Raw genomic sequence first — 17,755 nt, 5'->3', positions numbered from 1 at the left:
GAGACAGAGTCCATTGCTTTTATTGTTTTTGGTTGTTTTGTTCATTTAAATTGTCTTTAGAAATAAAAGTTTATTGATCTTTGAAAAGGTGTACCTGCATTATTATGCCATTATCATTATTTTAGATGAAAATGGTCTCAGAACGACAATATTATCGATTATTATCAATATTATCGTTTATCGCAATAATTTCTTGGACAATTTGTCGTCCAGCAAAATTTGTTATCGTGACAGGCCTATCTAGAATGCTTTGACGTGCTACCACAGTGCCCTAAGGGAACGTCCGCCAATTCCTTCAAGTTGTTAAAACGTATAATTTGTATTAATCAAAATTACTTTTAACTTTCAAAAACAGACATGTTCAAAATCCCAAGCTTGATTGTACTGGTAGTAGACTGACTTAATACAGCTGATTTTTTCCCAATACTTCCCTTCATTATTTACAGTAAACAATTATTTTTTAGAAAATTTCTGTAATATAATGAAAGTTTCTTTTTTTTTCTTTTATCATGTTTCAAAGGTTGTAATTCCTATTAACCTGTCTGACTTAGAACAGGTGAAATTGTGCCAATAGCTCCCTGTACACAATTGTGCACATTAAACAATTAGTTTTTTTATAAGAACATTAGGCCTACTGTAATTCACCTAAAGGTTATTTCATGTCCTAAAGCTTGTGGTAGGTTCCTAGTGACTAGGCTTGCTACGGTAGTCGGTGTTACCGGTGTTACACGGTGTTCAGCCGCAACACCGGTTTCATCACTTGCCCACCGCGACACAGCGGTGAAAAAACAAAACAAATTTTTTTTTTTTTAAAGCGTTAAAATATTTAACGCAATTACGCAGTATCCGTTTTTTTCTGTCAACCGTTGACTAGCGTTGTATGATCACGCTCTTAATAATGTGAATGCTTTTAAGCGCGACAAGAGACCACGCTATAAGTCCTGCCTATTACACACACGCGCGCGTGCGACCTACAGAAAAGACGCGTGTCAGTATCGAGTTCTTTTTTGGGCTTGAACAAACCATAACCCACACATTATGCCAAAATGTCAGTTTTGTCGAGTGTCCTCATAAGAGCAGTCTTAAATGATTTCAATAAAGTCTTAAATTAACGTAGAGATTTGTGAGAAAATGGGACGCGTGTCAGATCGCGTCTCTGTCAGCAGCGGCTGGTCTTAAAGTGTCACTAATGTTAATCAAAGAACAAAGGTAAGAGTAAATTACTCACTCAGACACTGAGCCAGGATGATTATTATACCGGTAGCCTAATAATCATGAATGCACTCCGCTATCTTTTAACACATCTCCGGCGAGCGGCTTCTTCACGCAAAAGAAAAACTCTTCATGAAGTGCAGTGAAATTCAGCGATCTATGGCGTTTCCTGATGGATCATGTTTGTTCGTTAACTTCATTTTATACGTGCGACTCACGTAGCCTACAAGGACACTGACAACGCGCTGACAGACAGGACCGAGCAGGTAATATTTAATATGAAACAAAGTCTCAACTTTCAAATTTGGTCAGTCAAAGAAAATGGAACAATAAATAGGCCTACCGTTTTGTGGCTCTAATGTGTCGTGACGTGAGAGATTGCCTCAGTTTAAACCAAGTTAAAATCCACAGACGTTAATCTAACTCTCCTGACTGCTTTGTCGGACAAAATATGGTGGATTTTGATTTGTCAGATCGCATCAAACTCCATGGGAAGGATGAATTGACGCTAATTTAAAAGTGAAGTGCACACTGCTGCACCAGCTTTTTATAAGCGATGTAAAAAAAAATTTGTTTCGTTTTCAAATTAGCGCCAATTCAGCGCACAATAACAAAACAGTGTTGCTCCGCACGACCACCAATTATGCATGCCCGTGCATACATGCGCATTTTACGTTTGCCTTTAAATTAGTGATTTAAAAGCCCCCGCCGTTGATACCGGTATTACCGGTGTTGTCACACGTCGAATAACCGGTGGGAAAATATCCTCACCGTCACATCCCTACTAGTGACCAGACTGAATTATTACAGGTGAAATTGTGCCAATACTTTCCTGTAATTCTGCAATTCACCAAATGGTTTTTATTTTTATTTATCAAATTATATTATAATAAATTATACGTTTTAACCACTTGGTAGAATTACCAGACGTTCCATTAGGGATTATGCGCTGTGGTAGCGCGTCAAAGCATTCTCACGCAGCTATAATTCATGTAGGTGATTTTGAAGTATATTTTATGTCGATATACAATGGTTACATACTGTTAAAACTAATCGTTGTATTGATATATTAATTCTGCTGACTCTATAGAACAATGGCAAGGAAAACTAACTTTACCGTTCTCTGAGAGCCTTCTAGTGGTTGGGAGCATTTCAGTTGTGTTGCGGCTTTATTTCGTTGTGTTGTACATTTTCCGTTGTGTTATGGCTCATCTCCATTGTGTTGTACATTTTCCGTTGTGTTGTGGATTCATTTTGTTGTGTTGTGAACTTATGTTTGCTTTTTAAATTTCGTTGTGTTGTGCACTACTGGGCCACCGTACATTTTAGTTATTAGACATGGAGTGTTTTACATACGTTGTTGGTAGGGATGCACCGAAATTATTATTCGGCTTCGGGTTCAGCCAAGAATTTTCATGAAACGCTTGGCCGAATACCGAACGTGGTGTTTTGCATTTTTTCCATTTATTTTGCCAATTTTTTCACCATTGCATTTAATTAAATAGTAAAAATATACTTTTTACTATTTTGTCTTGCTTTTCAGAGGAAAAAAATAAAATTGCAAAAATACAATTTATTTAACACTGACATTTTTTTAACATTCCATCAGATATTATTTAAACAAAGCACAATATAACTTAAAATAAATAAATTAGAAAAATAAAAAATGTATTTTTTTTGGCCATCTTTGAAGCCCCCCTTCTTGAATAGCCTATGTTAGGCCAATAACTGACTGCTTAAAGAATGTAACTAAAAAATTGCACTGAAAAGTGCAAAAAAAATAAATTGTGGATGAACCCACAACAAATGAATAACTGTCCTAGACATAAGCCTACTTTTGCAGTTTACATACACTTTATCGTGGGCGTTGACTGGTTTGCATGGATTGCCTCAGATCATTTGGGTTTCAATATAGCGCGCGCTCTCCGCGGTGATTAGCAGATAAGGAGTTGCCATGAGAACGACTGACATCTCTCTTTTCATACAGATTACATAAACAGAGAATATTTCTTTTTGTTTTGAATTAGATCATTTAAAAGTAGACACTTAAATGATTCTAAAGATATATTGCCTTTGCTTGTGTGACTAGTATTTGCTGAGTTTTGTATTAGTTTAGAGATGTGCTCCAGAAAAAAAAGTTAACTGAGACAGAGAGGCAGAAAGCACACCCTGTTTATTTTCTTTATTTTACAAAAGCACCGTTTTGTTTCGATTGTAAGTGGACGCAAGTAGACATTTAACATTTATATAATATTTGTTCATATTTCTTAAGTCTGTATAACCATAAATGACGGAGTATTCAAGTCTATTCTGCTGCTATGTGAAAAAAATCCAACTACAGAGGGTTAAAAGACGCTTTAGTGCTGCAAGTAAGGGTATAACGTCTGCCACAGATGCATCAGATGAGCTTCTCTTTTGTGATCTGCTCAAAGGGGGCATGTTGGCTTCATTTATAAAGCGCACGCCTCACTCTACGCTGGTTACTATTTGATTGCGTCATCAAAAATTTCATTGTTCGGTAAAATTTATTCGGTCTTTTTACTTATTCTTAATTTAATTTTGGTTGCTGAACATTCGGTGCATCCCTAGTTGTTGGATGTTTCCTTGAAGTCCTGTGGGCAGACTCCATGTGGTATGTATAAGGCCTAAGTGATAATTTGGACAAGATGCTCTTAGATTCTACAGATGTTTGAATGTGAAAGGAAGAATGAGCAAGAGGTTCTAACCCCCCTCCCCCACACACATTTTTTTCCCTTCTCTCCTCCCTGCCCATGTGCTGAATATTGACTGATACATTCATTAGGATTCTGAGTGTCTCCGAGCTCTTGTTCAGTTGCCCTGAGGTGCATTCTCAGGACTGCTTAGTTTGACGCAATACGCTATGGGAGGCCGTCGCCTCTTCATCGCCATGGAAATGAAGTGGTGGGGATGGGGACTATTGAATGGATCCCATATTTTCCCTCCATAAGGGACAAGACTGTGTTTTTACTATGTGTGTCTTTTTAGCCAGAAACAGACTGGTGCTGTCTCTTCTAATGTAGGTTTTTAAGACAGAAGCATATATTGATGATTGGCTCACAAGAACGAGAAGAGATTTTTACACATTATTTTTAATAAATCCTTAATGACGAAATGCATAACTAGAAAAATAGTCTGCAATGTTTTAAATAATCATCTTGTATGTCATTTCAGTTCTACTTTTGGAGTATAAATTATCATATGCAGTAAAAGACAACAATACTCAAGCACTGTAAAAGGTTTAGCCACAAACTCAACTGACTAGCTTCTCTCTTGTATGATTTTGAGTCTCTTCAGACCTTACTGTATATGATTTATGAGCTTCTACAACTTTTGACAAATTTGCTTTCCACAAATTTATCATAGAAATAAAAAAAGTATAAATAAAAATGAATATCTTTGGAAAACAGTCTAGACCAGTCGAACCATATCCTGCCTATATATGCGAAGTTTTATGTCTTTATAAAGTATCTTCTTATTAAACTGTCTGTACACTTACAAAGTTCTCAGTGCTTCGGTTTGCAGGTAGAGACCCACATTATGCTACCGTGTTAGTGTGGTGCTATTTTGAGCCTTGTTAGTGGTATTAACTAGCAATTTTTATTTTTACTTATTCTATGCCCTATATATAGCGTTATAAGCTAATCTGTGGTAATACTAATGATAAAACTGGGTACATTTGATTATCATGAAAACGCATCCGAGAGAACGGTCAACTCGGTACCCTGTTTAGCCCTGGGTTCATTTTTGGCCGGAATTGTCCTTTAAGTGCAAACAATAAGTGCAACCATAATTAAAGTAATCCCTTAATATTCAAAGTGCAAATAGAGACCGCATTTTTCTTCAAACATGATACAGAGCTAAGAGATGGTTAGAACTGCCCAGCCTAATATAGCTTTTATATTGGGAGATATATTCGCATGCATCAGGGAGCCGCTTTCAAAATGCAGGGTATTGAAATTGCGTTTGAATGCGTGCTCCCATTTTACTTTCGCTTTCGTGATCGCATGTACTCTGTGAGTAGGGAGCGGCGGTGCTGAGCGCGCATTCTACAAGATAAGACATTTGTCTCTGTTGTGCAATGAATCCTCAGCCATGGTCTTGTCAGTCATCTCGTCACTTACTCTCCTCACGTGATCAGTGAACTCCGATTCCAGCTAGGGCTGTCGCGGTGAAGGAATTTCCCTAGCGGTAATTTTGAGTGGCTCAATAGCGCGATATGCGGTTTTACCGCCATTTATTTATTTATATTTATTTGTTGCTATATAAATACGTTTTATGATGTGGTCAGCATACACAAAAACAATGTAACCAATGTAACTGAAACTAAACAGCGTCTCTGCGCATTGAAAGACTGTCACTCAGCGCGCAGTTGTTATGCCAACGGACTGTCTTTGAGTGAGTCATTAAACCGTTCATTCAACAAAAACGTTCAAAAAAGCTGATTCCTTAAATGATAGATGTAATGAAACAAGGTGTTAATTATTTTTTAACTTTGAGCTCCACTTTTCAAGGCTCAGCTGGCCAGCAATGCTTCACTTTTGGGCAAAGCTGAAGCAATGCTTCACTTAATAGAGACCAATGGCATTGATTCAATGCGTGACTCGCTGCTTTCCCCCACGGCTTCCTCGCGCTGTGTAATGCTGACTAGCGCTGACGCCATTCATGGTATATACCCTTACACGTTAAAAGGATGATAGCCTACGACAAATATTTCGCTTTCCTTGGAAACGTCAACCTTTTCACGAATATACATGAATTGACTTCAAAGACAGACGCAGGTAATCGCACGCGCTCAGTCGAACACATTCACTGTCTGTTCAAATCCACGAATCCTCTGTACAAATCACCATGATAAACAGTCTTGTTATCATTATTAACTTATTTAACATTCAATACACATGGTACGAACTACGAAGGGTGGCCTTATGAAAAAAGAAAATGCGGTTCGCGGTTGCTGCGGTTACTTGCGTTCCTCTGCGGTTGGCCTGTCAGTAGCGCGAATATTGCGGTTATCGCGACAGCCCTAATTCCAGCTGCAATACGTGTGACACTGCAGCTCGTGTTAGACGAGCTGGATGGAATTAAAGCGACTGTTATCCAACTGAATTAACTGGTTTTTATTTCTATAAAAAGCCAAACGACAGTGGACGTGTAATGTAAATGTAGCGGTGGCATATTCTATCCTAACTTCACCCTCACACTCCATCATGGCAATATCGTGAGATATTTTTCACCTCGATGAGAAAACTTGTCACAATTTAATCTCACGAGATCTCATGGCACGAGATCTCGTCACACCCCTACTTGTGACAGGAGGAGTTCATGTAGCCCAACAAGAACACTTTGTTCAAGTTGTACCCTAGGTTACCCCATAAGTAAGTCCTAGAGCTCCTCCCGTCCGATTTTTGGGAAAAATAGGGTCCAGCTGAGACGTCAAATTGAATTCTTAGCCGTGCCGAATAAACACCACAGACAGTGTCAGAGTAAAACTATACGCAAAATAAGATACACTGGTGTTTTGCCAGATGAGAAGTTTATTCTCTGTATCATCAATTTTTCTATGCAAAGCCCTTTGAATTGCCATAGTGTGATTATTTTAAATCCTTTCTATGTAAAGCATTTTGAATAACTCTTTTATCCTTGATTTTATTTTGTGATTATCTTTATTCCATTCTATGTAAAGCACTTTGAATTGCCATAGTGTATGAAATGTGCTATATAAATAAACTTGCCTTGCCTAAAACATGATTCTCTTTTCTCATTTTTAATTCCTTCCCACAGGTGATCGTGTACTCTGGTGACAGGGCCTTTGAACACTATTATGAACCTCTTAAAGGGAGAGTCCACTTCAACTCCCCTGATCCTAAAAACGGTGATGCCTCCATGAACATCATGGGCCTGAAAGCCACAGATACGGGCACATATCAGTGCAAGGTGAAGAAGGTTCCTGGCATTGGCAGCAGGAAGTTCCTACTGACCGTCATGGGTGAGTTAAAAATATAAGCTTGTAAATGCCACTTTTGACTAAATAACCAATCTCTAATCCCGTTTATTAAAAAATGCTTGACCTGTTTGGCATTATTTTGAAAAACACTCCTCATATTCCTTATTTTTTTTTTCTTCTGGAAGGTGAGCTATAAAACATAAGGGAAATCCTGAGTGACAAAGTATTGATCTGCATCATAAACAAAGTTTGATTTCACAGGCCTTCTGACATGCCTTGTTTCAGGGTCTGCATTGATCGCTGTCAACAGCAAATGTGACATCAGTGCTACTTCGTGTGTGAAAAATCACCTGTTCCTTGTGTTGACTAGTGCAGAGACAGAAATGCCCTAGGCAAACACATTCTTGCCAAACAAGGCCATCAGAAGCAACTCCCCAAACAGTATGACGAAAGTGTCGTCACTTCCCGAAACTCAATAACCACATGACCGAGATGTGTATTTGCATTACGGATGCATGAATGCATGCTGTAAGATAATAAAGAAACAGGAAAAAGGAGAGTCTTATTATTTTATTTTTTAAAGTTTGGGGTATAATTTAAAAAAGAAAATGTATTCAGCAAGGACTCATTCAATTGATCTATTTCAAATAAATCCTTTTGTATACACATACAATATTAGGATTTCTCAGAAATATTAAGCAATACAATATTAGGATTTCTCAGAAATATTAAGCAATACAACACTGATAGTAAGAAATGTTTCTTAAGTATTGTGTGACACATGGCAGCTTTGCCTTCACATAAAATAAATACATTTTTTTTTTTAAATTATTTTCAAAACAGATTATTTTATATTGTAATGTTTCACAATGTTACTGTTTTTACTCAAAAAACTGTTTTTGATCAAATAAATGTAGCCTTGATGAGCACAAGAGTCTTCTCTCAAATCCAAACTTTTGAACAGTATCATATATTTTGATTTTTTATATACCGTTTTAAATAAAGGAGTGATCAGTTGGATTTCTTTTCACTATAGGATCAAGATTGTTATCCAGAATCTTAATTTCAATAGTATTGGTATCAACAAACAAGTGTTAAAAAGACGTGAAAGGGCATAAATTAGCGAAAGGGTAGCGGTTGTTTGACATGAGTGTCAAGGACTGTTTGGCAAGAGCCGACCTGGTGATTGGAGGTGGATCATAGTAAGACAGATGGAAGGACACAGATTGGTTGTGCGCTCAGCAGTTGATGAATGCAGCTGTTCTTTCTTCGACTGTTCCCTTCATTGTCCACCCTCATCCTATCACTGATGACCGCGGGGACTCTGTACCTGCATTCAGAGCAGATGCTGTCTGGCTGTGTGCGTGTGTTCCTTACTAAACGCGTCTCCGTCAGAGATAGCAGTCCAAGGGCATTCACTTGAAGGGGCTGTATATGTGCTATATGCCACCTCAGAGAGGCACGGCTATGCTCAAGGGATGCAGACACAAGGCAACTTTATATGGGTTTATAATGAATATTTGTTGTTTGGTGTTGAACATGTAGTTTACAAGGTTTGAAGACATCTGCCCTGTTATTTATATACTAATATATTATTTGTTATTTTGAATTGGCTTATATTTTTATGTTTGTTTTAATTTTAGTAATTTTATGTGCTTTTGTCATTGTTTTTATCTTCATTTAACTTTATATTTAGTTTATCAGTTTATATATTAAATATTTATCAGTTTTAGTACTTTATTTCAGTTAGTTGCCAAGGCAACATGTATTTATATTTTATTTTATTTCAGCTTCATTTCAATTAATGAAAGTTGCTTTTAATAGTTTGTTAACAATAACATCACTGCTGCTCTGATTTATTACTTAAATAATAATGTTCATTTAACATCACCACTGTCCTGGGTTTCTCTTACATTTCTCTGAACTTCTATTGCAAACAAACAATCATTAAGTGGTAGCTTATCACAATGGGAAGTTCTTTATGGGTGTGGTGCGTGTTGGATTTGCTCATTGGAATTTTTAAAAATGTTAAATTAAACATAACTCATAACATTGAAACAACAGTGCAACTCATTCCAAGATTAATAATCATTTTGTTGATGCCATCAACACTTCAAGTTGGGAACTTCCAAAGGGAACTTTCTAGTGTTCAAGGTGGATAATGTAAAATCTATCCCTTCCCAGACAGCAAAAAATAGAAATGGTTGACCTTTTTCTTTTCATGCCTTTATGCGTCTGGAGTGTCATCAGGCAGTTTGACTTTTTCATCTTGTTTTTCTTCTCACCTTTTTGACCAGTCGAGTGTGATTATCTCAGAATACTGACACGCTTGCCTTGATCTCACTGCTGAGCTATAAAACAATTTCACCTTATTGAAAGTAATGTCTAATAATAAGTTGTCTTTCTCAAAGAAGCAGATACAGGTTATTAGTATAGTTGTATGTCTGTTGGATTAAGCAACTTCATTAGACTCAATCAATCTACACCTTGATTTCATCCACCCACCACCACACATTTAAATTCTCTGTCAGAGGAAGCTGCTGTGCTCTGACCCCTCATCCTATTAAATTGCTGTTCAGTCCTGCCTGCTGTTAATCCTCAGGTCTCTAAGCCTCTGTCCCAGCAGCCCCAGATATCTGTTTTTACAGCTTTTATTATCAAGCGATGATGTTAATGCTCAAATGCCAGCGCCCTGCCCAAGGTTGGGAGGAATCACAAAGAGCAACTATCGACATTCTTCTGTCTGTCTTGGCCTAAAACTCTCTCTTTTGTTGTCTCTTTGCCCTCCTTACATGGGGGTGTGTATCTGTCTCCTCCTGGTTTTAATTTGGAGTTTTGTTTGCCTTCGAATTCTTATGTCATCTCCTGCCAAGCGAGGTCTGTTTGTGCAGGCTTGGTTTCTACACAGAGCTCCCTATGTTCTCCACCCCTTCCCCCATTCAGTCTTTCACTATCTTTCCACATCTCTTTCTATCACTCCCTCCCTTAAATACATAGATTTCACCCACTTTTTCCCTTAAGCCTGCTGTTTTTAATCTCTTTAGAAAACACATGCTGTCTGTCTGGCACCCTCTTTCCCACCCTCTTCTGTTTTTGTTCCCTCTTTTATCTCAAAAAATGTTGACACCCACTGTGCTCTGATTTTAATTAAGTTGATTGGCAGCACCTGTAATAGCAGCAGCTGTATCCATTACCCTGATCATGGCTTCCAGTTCCTATGCTTTGATTGGTTATGATGCAGTGAGAATGAATATGGGTGGAGTGTGAGAAATGGGCGTCAGGGACTTGTGCTTTACATTCGTGATGCACCATATATGAAGCAGAAAGTGACATTTCAGCCTTTAGCTGGTTAGAGTGGAATGATAATATTTTCCTTTTTGAGATAATTGCCTACACATGCAGTCTCATGCATAAAACTGCTAGTAAGCTCATGCATACTGTGTAATTCTGTGCATAACACTGTACACACTTTGTACAAGTTCTGTATGTTTATAAATCTTATTTAGCATAATATCTTGTTACTATTAAATGATCAATGTCTTTTTCAATTAATTTAATTTGCAAAAAAAAAATTCTATAGTATTTTACATGTATTATTATTGTTAATATATAATTAAGTTGTTGATATTATTATAATATTATTATTATTATTATTATTATTATTAACTTATTATTATTATTATCATTATTATTGTATTATTCATCATATTATTTTATTATTCCTCATGTGTTTGAAGTTATTTTATATTGCTGCCTGTCAATTCTGTATATTGTCATGTGTAAAATTTGCAATGTAACCTTTTTATATGAGACCCCTGGTCCTAGTAGTTTTGTTTTAGTTTTTCTGACTTTCTCTCATTCCTATTTCCTTTCCCTCAGTGCGTCCCTCTAAACCCAGATGTTATGCAGAGGGTCAAACTCAGGTGGGGAAAGACATGATGTTGAGGTGTAGCTCTGTGGAGGGCACACAGCCACTGCAGTACATCTGGGAGAGAACCACAGGCAATAAACTACTGCCACCCCTGGCAATCATCGGTAAGTTCCTTTTACTTGTGTACCCTGAAAGAAGTTTTTATTTTTTATTTTATTTTAATAAACCTAACTGTTAGGTGCCACAGTTAAAATGCAGAATCTGTCTCCTGCTGTGCACAGATCCAGTCGGGGGCACCATGAGTCTGAGGAATGCCACTGAGGTAGCTTCAGGAACGTATCGATGCCTTGCTAAAAATCGTGTTGGAACAGAAGAGTGTATGGTGGTGGTCAATGTTACACAACGTAAGTCTTCTAAAATCTGCTTTAAACATTCAAGTAGCAAAGTAGCTGAGTAAATAACAAAATAGCTGAGTTTCAAACTGCATCTGAGGCCATGTCCACACAAAGCCAGAGCTTTCCCGATCCGATCTTTTTTTTACCTCGTTCTAAAAAAAAATCCATAAACACGGCGCCGTCTCAAGAAATATCTGCGTACACACGAAACCACTGAAACCGACTGAAACCGATGTAGTATACATGCCAGACCAGTATGAGGCGCTGTATTTCTGACACAGATACACTAAAAACAGAGAAGAAGACTTGCGCATAAACATTGCGTGCTGTATACAATAATATTAGGAAAAGAAGCTTCTTTTTTTTCTTTCTTTTTAACCAGGAACTTTATTAAACAATATGAAAAACCATAAATGCCCTGGTACCAGATAGGAATGAGTCACGGTATTCGATTAGTTAGCATGATGCATAAAGCTTGCCACAAAGAACCGGCAAATAGCCAAATCATTATGAATGTGTCAAATATAGCAAGGAGACATTTTTATTATTTATTAATAAACTAGTGTTTTCTATGACGATGCTGACTCGCCACCTTTGCAGTAGGTGAAGGTGCTTATAGAGATAAATGCACACTTCATACGGATTATAAGAGAGTTGTCTGTTTCTTTTTGTTTTGAATTGTTTTGTTTAAAAGTAGACATTTCAAGCTTAGATATATTTCTGAGTTTCTGTTCATTTATGAGACAAGCTCCAGTTCACGTGGGATGCAAGTTATATCGCGTCGGCGCCTCCCTGTCCTGATGGCTATTGTCTGCTATATTTGCTTCTTATTTATTAAATCCAGGCACTTGGTTGATGAAACATTGATTAAAATTAAGATACAATTTATACAAAACGAAATTCACTTTAAAGAAAGGCTTTATATAATACAAAACTTAATGAAGTGGTCAAAATGATGTGTCTCAATATTGCGCATCTTATGATTAGGCTACTCACGCTGTTCACTTTTCATATAATCAACATATATGAAATGAAAAAATAACATATTATTTAAACATAAATATGAAACTAACTTTTCTTTAATGGCTACAACATGTAGGCCTACAGTACAGAGAAATTTGATGTTGGAGCGAACGCCGTGTTACCGGTGAGCATGAGGGGCAGAGGTCCGTTTTTTAAATCATAATCAAATAATTCCCAGCGATCGTTGAATATTATTTTTGCTTGAAATGCCCATCCCTACAAAATACGAAATGTCTTAATCAGACAAAATACAAGCATCATAGCATAAGAAAGAAATATAAACAAATAAAGAAGTAAAATAAAGAAATAAAATACATTAAAGTAGACCTAAATAATAAATAAAGAAATAAAAGAGGCTCAGTAGCTTCTGAAGCATGAAATCAAGCAAGTAGTTGCAGTTGTTGTTGCTGTTAGCCTACTGATTTAGCGCGTCTGACTAGTCGACACGTGGGCCGATGACATCATCGTTTCACAAAATATACGGATTGGCCGTACACACGGAGACGCAAGGGTGTCGTTTTCAGATTTATCCACCCTGGGACCCCGTTTCAAAAAATAGCGGTTTCAGTCTCCCAAAACGGCGGATCCGTCTGGATGGAACGCCGATCCGATAAAATATTTGTACGTATACAGCTAAACGCGTCTCCGTGTGGACAGGGCCTAAGGTGCTTCTTATCTTTCCCTTATTTATGTGATTACTATAATGTTGTGAATGGGCTTATGGGTTATGTCCTGAACTCTAAACCTGTGCATCTCAATAAAAATCATTCTTTCCTTTTGCAGCCCCTAACACAGCCGGCGTCATCGCAGCTGCAGTAATCTGTGTTCTCCTGCTTCTCATTCTCCTCGCTCTTATCGTCTTTTGCTGCTGCCGTGCCCGCCAAAAGAAGAAGTACGAGAAGGAGATCGCCTATGAGATCAGGTACTACACACACACTTGGCAATAATGTCCTAAACAGTCTCTTACCTCCTGACGTGTGTTTAATCGTGTGTATGGGAACCTTTTCCCACAAGACCCCAGAAACAAACCCAATTAAAAAACACCTGTTTTTCCAAACTGACATGTCTGGAGCCATCATTCTTCAATCTAATAACGAAAGGAACAAGAATGGTAGAGAAAGGGAGCTCTTGACCCAGTTGCCATTTGGTACGCGTCACTGTCCCTATGTCTGTTTGATTCACTCAGCCTCTATTCAATCACAGGCCTCCCCCGCATTTACTGATGACCAAACAAAGCTGATGGCCAGTGAAACTGGCTAACAGTGCGATCACCCTTCCCCTCTCACCCCTTTTCTCTTCAAACGAAAGGCTGGTGTAATCAGTTCTTTGCGTTTGTTTGTTCAGTCGATTCCTGTTCTGTCAATGCCTCTGCCCTCTGTCCCTCTCTCGTTCCCCTGTCTATTGAAATGGCATTCCTCACTGTGAAGGGGCAGGCTGTGGGTCAGGCCCTTTATTAGGCCCCCCTTGGACCCCAGAGCTGGGCTCTCTGTCTGGGAGACTTGCGCTGCCTCACTTAGACCATGATAAAAGAGGATTATCCAAATAAGCCAGTTTCTCTTAGAGGAGACCCCGCTGTCTCTCTCTTTTGCTGTGTTCTGTGCTGTAATGGGTTATTGCTGCTGATTATTTGTTAATTTGGAGGATGGTGGAAGAGCAGGGTCTGATGGGCTACACTGGAAATCCCCCCCTCCAAAGCAGCAAAACAAGCCAAACAATTCTTGACTTGAAATGTTTTGTTTGACTTGACCTGTCCACAATGTTCCTTCCAACCTTTTTCACCAGGATTTCACTTTATTTAGATAGTTTTATTTATTTCTGTCAAGTAGTTTGGCTTTCTTTTATTCATCAAAGACAGATTAAATGAATACATTTTACATTTTTACAATATTTCACAATATTACTGTTTATAACTGTATTTTTCATCAAATAAATGCATCCTTGGTGAGCATAAGATATTACTGACCCCAGACTTTGTGCATAATCTTAATGTTTAAAAACACTTCTGTCTGCGAAATCAAACTTAACCAACAAAGTCATGTGATCTAACCAACATGCAGAAACGAACAAAAAGATGAAAACAAGAAATTATATCATAGAGGGAACCAGTGTCAGGTGATTTGATGTCAGATAAATTTGACCTTTGGCCTCTTATTATTATTAATTATTATTTACTTATTTTTATTAAAGTAAGATTAGTTCTTACTTTATTCTTATTAAAGAAAAACTTTGTTTTTTAAGAAATCTCCCTGACAGGTTTTGATTGAACACTTTTTTTTTTTTTTTTTTCACAGAGAGGATGTCCCCCCTCCAAAGAGTCGTGTTTCTACCGCACGCAGTTTCACCAGTGTGGGCAGCCAGCGCTCCTCTCTGGGCTCCATGTCTCCTTCCAACCTGCATGAGTACACCAAGCCTCAGTACGACAAAATACCCTCTGAAGAGTACGAGAGGCCCCCTAGCCATGCCCCTATTCCCCCACCCAGCAGAATGGCCGGTCCCAACCTCAGCCGCATGGGGGCCATCCCCGTCATGATCCCTGCCCAGAATAGGGATGGGTCTATTGTGTAAAGCTGAACTGGGATCAGTCTCTGCACATTTTGACTGTCACTATTCTATTCATTGTTCTACCGGAATTTGTGAAGGAGCAAATGGAGGTCTCTGCAGAGAGATCAAAGTGAGCTGAAATCCGATGAAATTAAATTTGACTTCCAGAACTTTAACAAACATTCTCAAAGAACTTTATTCAGCGGGATGCGGAAAGGTGATTGGTATGCCTGCTCCTGTTTTGTAAATAATGCAGTGCATGATGTTTTTTTTTTTTTTTTTAAATAGAAGGCTCTGTCTAATGTACGGCACTTGAATTGTTGAAAAGTTCTCTAGAGATAAGATGAACCCGAAATCAAACTAAATTAAATGTATGTGGTACAACCCATAGTTTGCTGTTTTAGAAGCTGTTTGTTATTCTTTTTTTTTCTTTTTGAAACATTTTAAGGCAACTTAAACCATTTATCTATGACAATTATTTCCTCTTTATGCTACAAAAGACTGGCTAAGATTTACTCTAAGGGAAATATGTGGGTTGGCTTTGGTTTCTGGATGAGATTTTTTTTTTTTAAGATAACAGCATTTGTTTGGATTGAAGATTATTCACGTGCGATTTGTATATAACAATATGAAATTGATTTATCTGAAAATGAGCTAATACTGTGACTCCTAACCTGCTTTGCTTTTTTTTATTGGACCATTTGGCAGTTTTAAACCCCAATCGGTATATGTCAGAGGGATTAGTGTACAAACCTCTGATTGGTCAGATTGGCTTGTGACCCACAAACCTCCACCTCCTCCTACACTGCAGCATAGTGTTAGTCAACGAAGTAAGATTAAAGGTTTATTTTCAAAAGATGCTTATGCTGGGTGGTAAAATACGGTTCATTGAGCAATCAGACTTTAGTAAGTTTAAAGACTAGCAGCCACCACCACTTCTCTGCTCCAGCCAGGCCAGAAAAGCTGATCACAGATGTCTCTGATTAAAGAGCTGCATAATGCGCAGACTTTAACAAGCGATACTAATCCTAAACCTGCATTTGGCTTGGCTGTCAACACATTCTGCTTTAAAGCTAATTGTCAGTTTGACGTGTTGGTGTGCAGTTTTATTAGATGAAGGACATCTTACTGAAGGATTTGTTTTACATCACATCAGTTTAAACCAATTGAATAATGTCAATTTAAACAGATGATCATCCATAGATTTATAATAGATTATTTTTTTTATTAATAGTGCATTGATTCGGTTTAGTATGAATATGATTTCTTAACAATCTTAAGTCACTGTATTACCATAATATTTACCTGTCATGAAGAAACATTACAGTCCTTCTCATGGTGTGGATTACTGTATATTTTATCCCGCAGGATCACCCTAATGTTCACTCTGTGCCTTTTTTAACTTTGGGTGTATCACACAATGAGTGGGTCCACATTAGCAGTGTAAGGTAAATAATATATGAACAAAACTATCATCAGTTAAAGTACATATTGATTTGTGGTGAGTTGTAATGCACAATTTAACATTATATGATTTGTTGCCAGTCTCTGCAACAAATATTACTCGATATATTGATAAATGTATAATGAACTTTTTCGCGGAAATGCTGGTTTTGGTCTCTCTCATGGAAGAGTATTGTGTATGCTGACAACTATACGCTTGTCTGTGTCTCTCTGTTGTATACAGAAGCCGCCTTTTCACAATCTGCTTGTCTTTTAGCCAGGGTTCCTGTTGAATGTGTAAATATATTTACTGTAAATGTTGGGTGCGATTGATTGGGTTTGTCTTTACGTCTGTACTATGTTGCCGCTTGGGTAGGCTGCAAATGTGATGAAGGACATGAGGATGATCATGCTAATCATCCACCATCTGGATAAGGTATTATTAACATTTATTATACATATGTTGTCATTACCCGAAAGCACACACACTCGTGATTTCCCTGGGCTTTTATTTATTAAGCCTCTATGAATAGGGGTGCTGTTACAGGATCAGTTCAGCTTGTTTAAACATGGAGACTAATGCCAGTGTAAACACACAAATCTGATCCTTGATCAGCAAACCTTTACCTACTAGCTGTGCAAATCAGCTTCTTTGAACCGAATGATCTGTTTTCTGTTTGGATGGGGCCCATCTGGTATTTCATAAAAGTAGAGGTTAGGCCGGTTCTCTGTACAGTGCCATTTAAAGAGATAGTGAACTCTCCTTACTAATAAGAGACAACAAATGATATTAACTGTAGATTTTTTTTCTTTTAAAATACTGTGTACTAATATTACAAAACTTTTTTTTCTCTTCCTCTTTGTTTGGGTTGCACATCATGTAAAAACCTCATTTGATTTTTGTGCTTTTTGTGATGTTTTTTTTTTTTTTAAATAAAAATGAAATCTATTATTCTACACATGTTCTCTGAGATATTCACTCATTCCCTCCTCTGCATTCTGCTCTCTACGGGCTACCGGCGATGCTGTCGCTTTTCAGAGTGATTAATTTTAATCTCCCGTTGATTTCCACCTCTAACTCCAGGTGAGGCCATTCTCTCGCCGCCTAATGACCACAATTAATCAATGACTTGCAAAAGCACCAGCGGCTTCGCTGACCAAGAGCAACAGAACCCGAAGCGATGGCTGTTTTTGTGCGAGTGAAAAGCTCCTGCAGGTCAGTGCATGTGCATTGATGCCCTTGAGGGTGCTTCATAAAACACGCTGCCTGAATCAGTCAGCCAAGTCATTGCAAATAACTAATTT

General features: G+C 37.8%; 1 protein-coding gene across 1 annotated transcript in view; it reads left to right on the top strand.

Moving 5' to 3' along the window:
- Window positions 1–17,407, top strand: part of cxadr (CXADR Ig-like cell adhesion molecule) — a 72,051-nt gene extending 54,644 nt beyond the window's left edge. The window contains exons 3-7 of the mRNA XM_077242624.1: window positions 7,015–7,219; window positions 11,057–11,212; window positions 11,330–11,452; window positions 13,250–13,388; window positions 14,758–17,407. Coding sequence (XP_077098739.1) covers window positions 7,015–7,219; window positions 11,057–11,212; window positions 11,330–11,452; window positions 13,250–13,388; window positions 14,758–15,031 — 897 coding nt within the window. The 3' untranslated portion in view covers window positions 15,032–17,407. The remainder of the gene's footprint in view (window positions 1–7,014; window positions 7,220–11,056; window positions 11,213–11,329; window positions 11,453–13,249; window positions 13,389–14,757) is intronic.
- The last annotated feature ends 348 nt before the right edge of the window (window positions 17,408–17,755 follow it).

Source organism: Siphateles boraxobius, unplaced genomic scaffold (genome assembly GCF_051911475.1).
Source record: "Siphateles boraxobius isolate OS27281-9 unplaced genomic scaffold, OSU_SipBor_1 25, whole genome shotgun sequence".
In the NCBI taxonomy this organism is placed as follows: Eukaryota; Metazoa; Chordata; class Actinopteri; order Cypriniformes; family Leuciscidae; genus Siphateles; species Siphateles boraxobius.
This window is presented reverse-complemented; position numbering and strand designations above follow the sequence as displayed.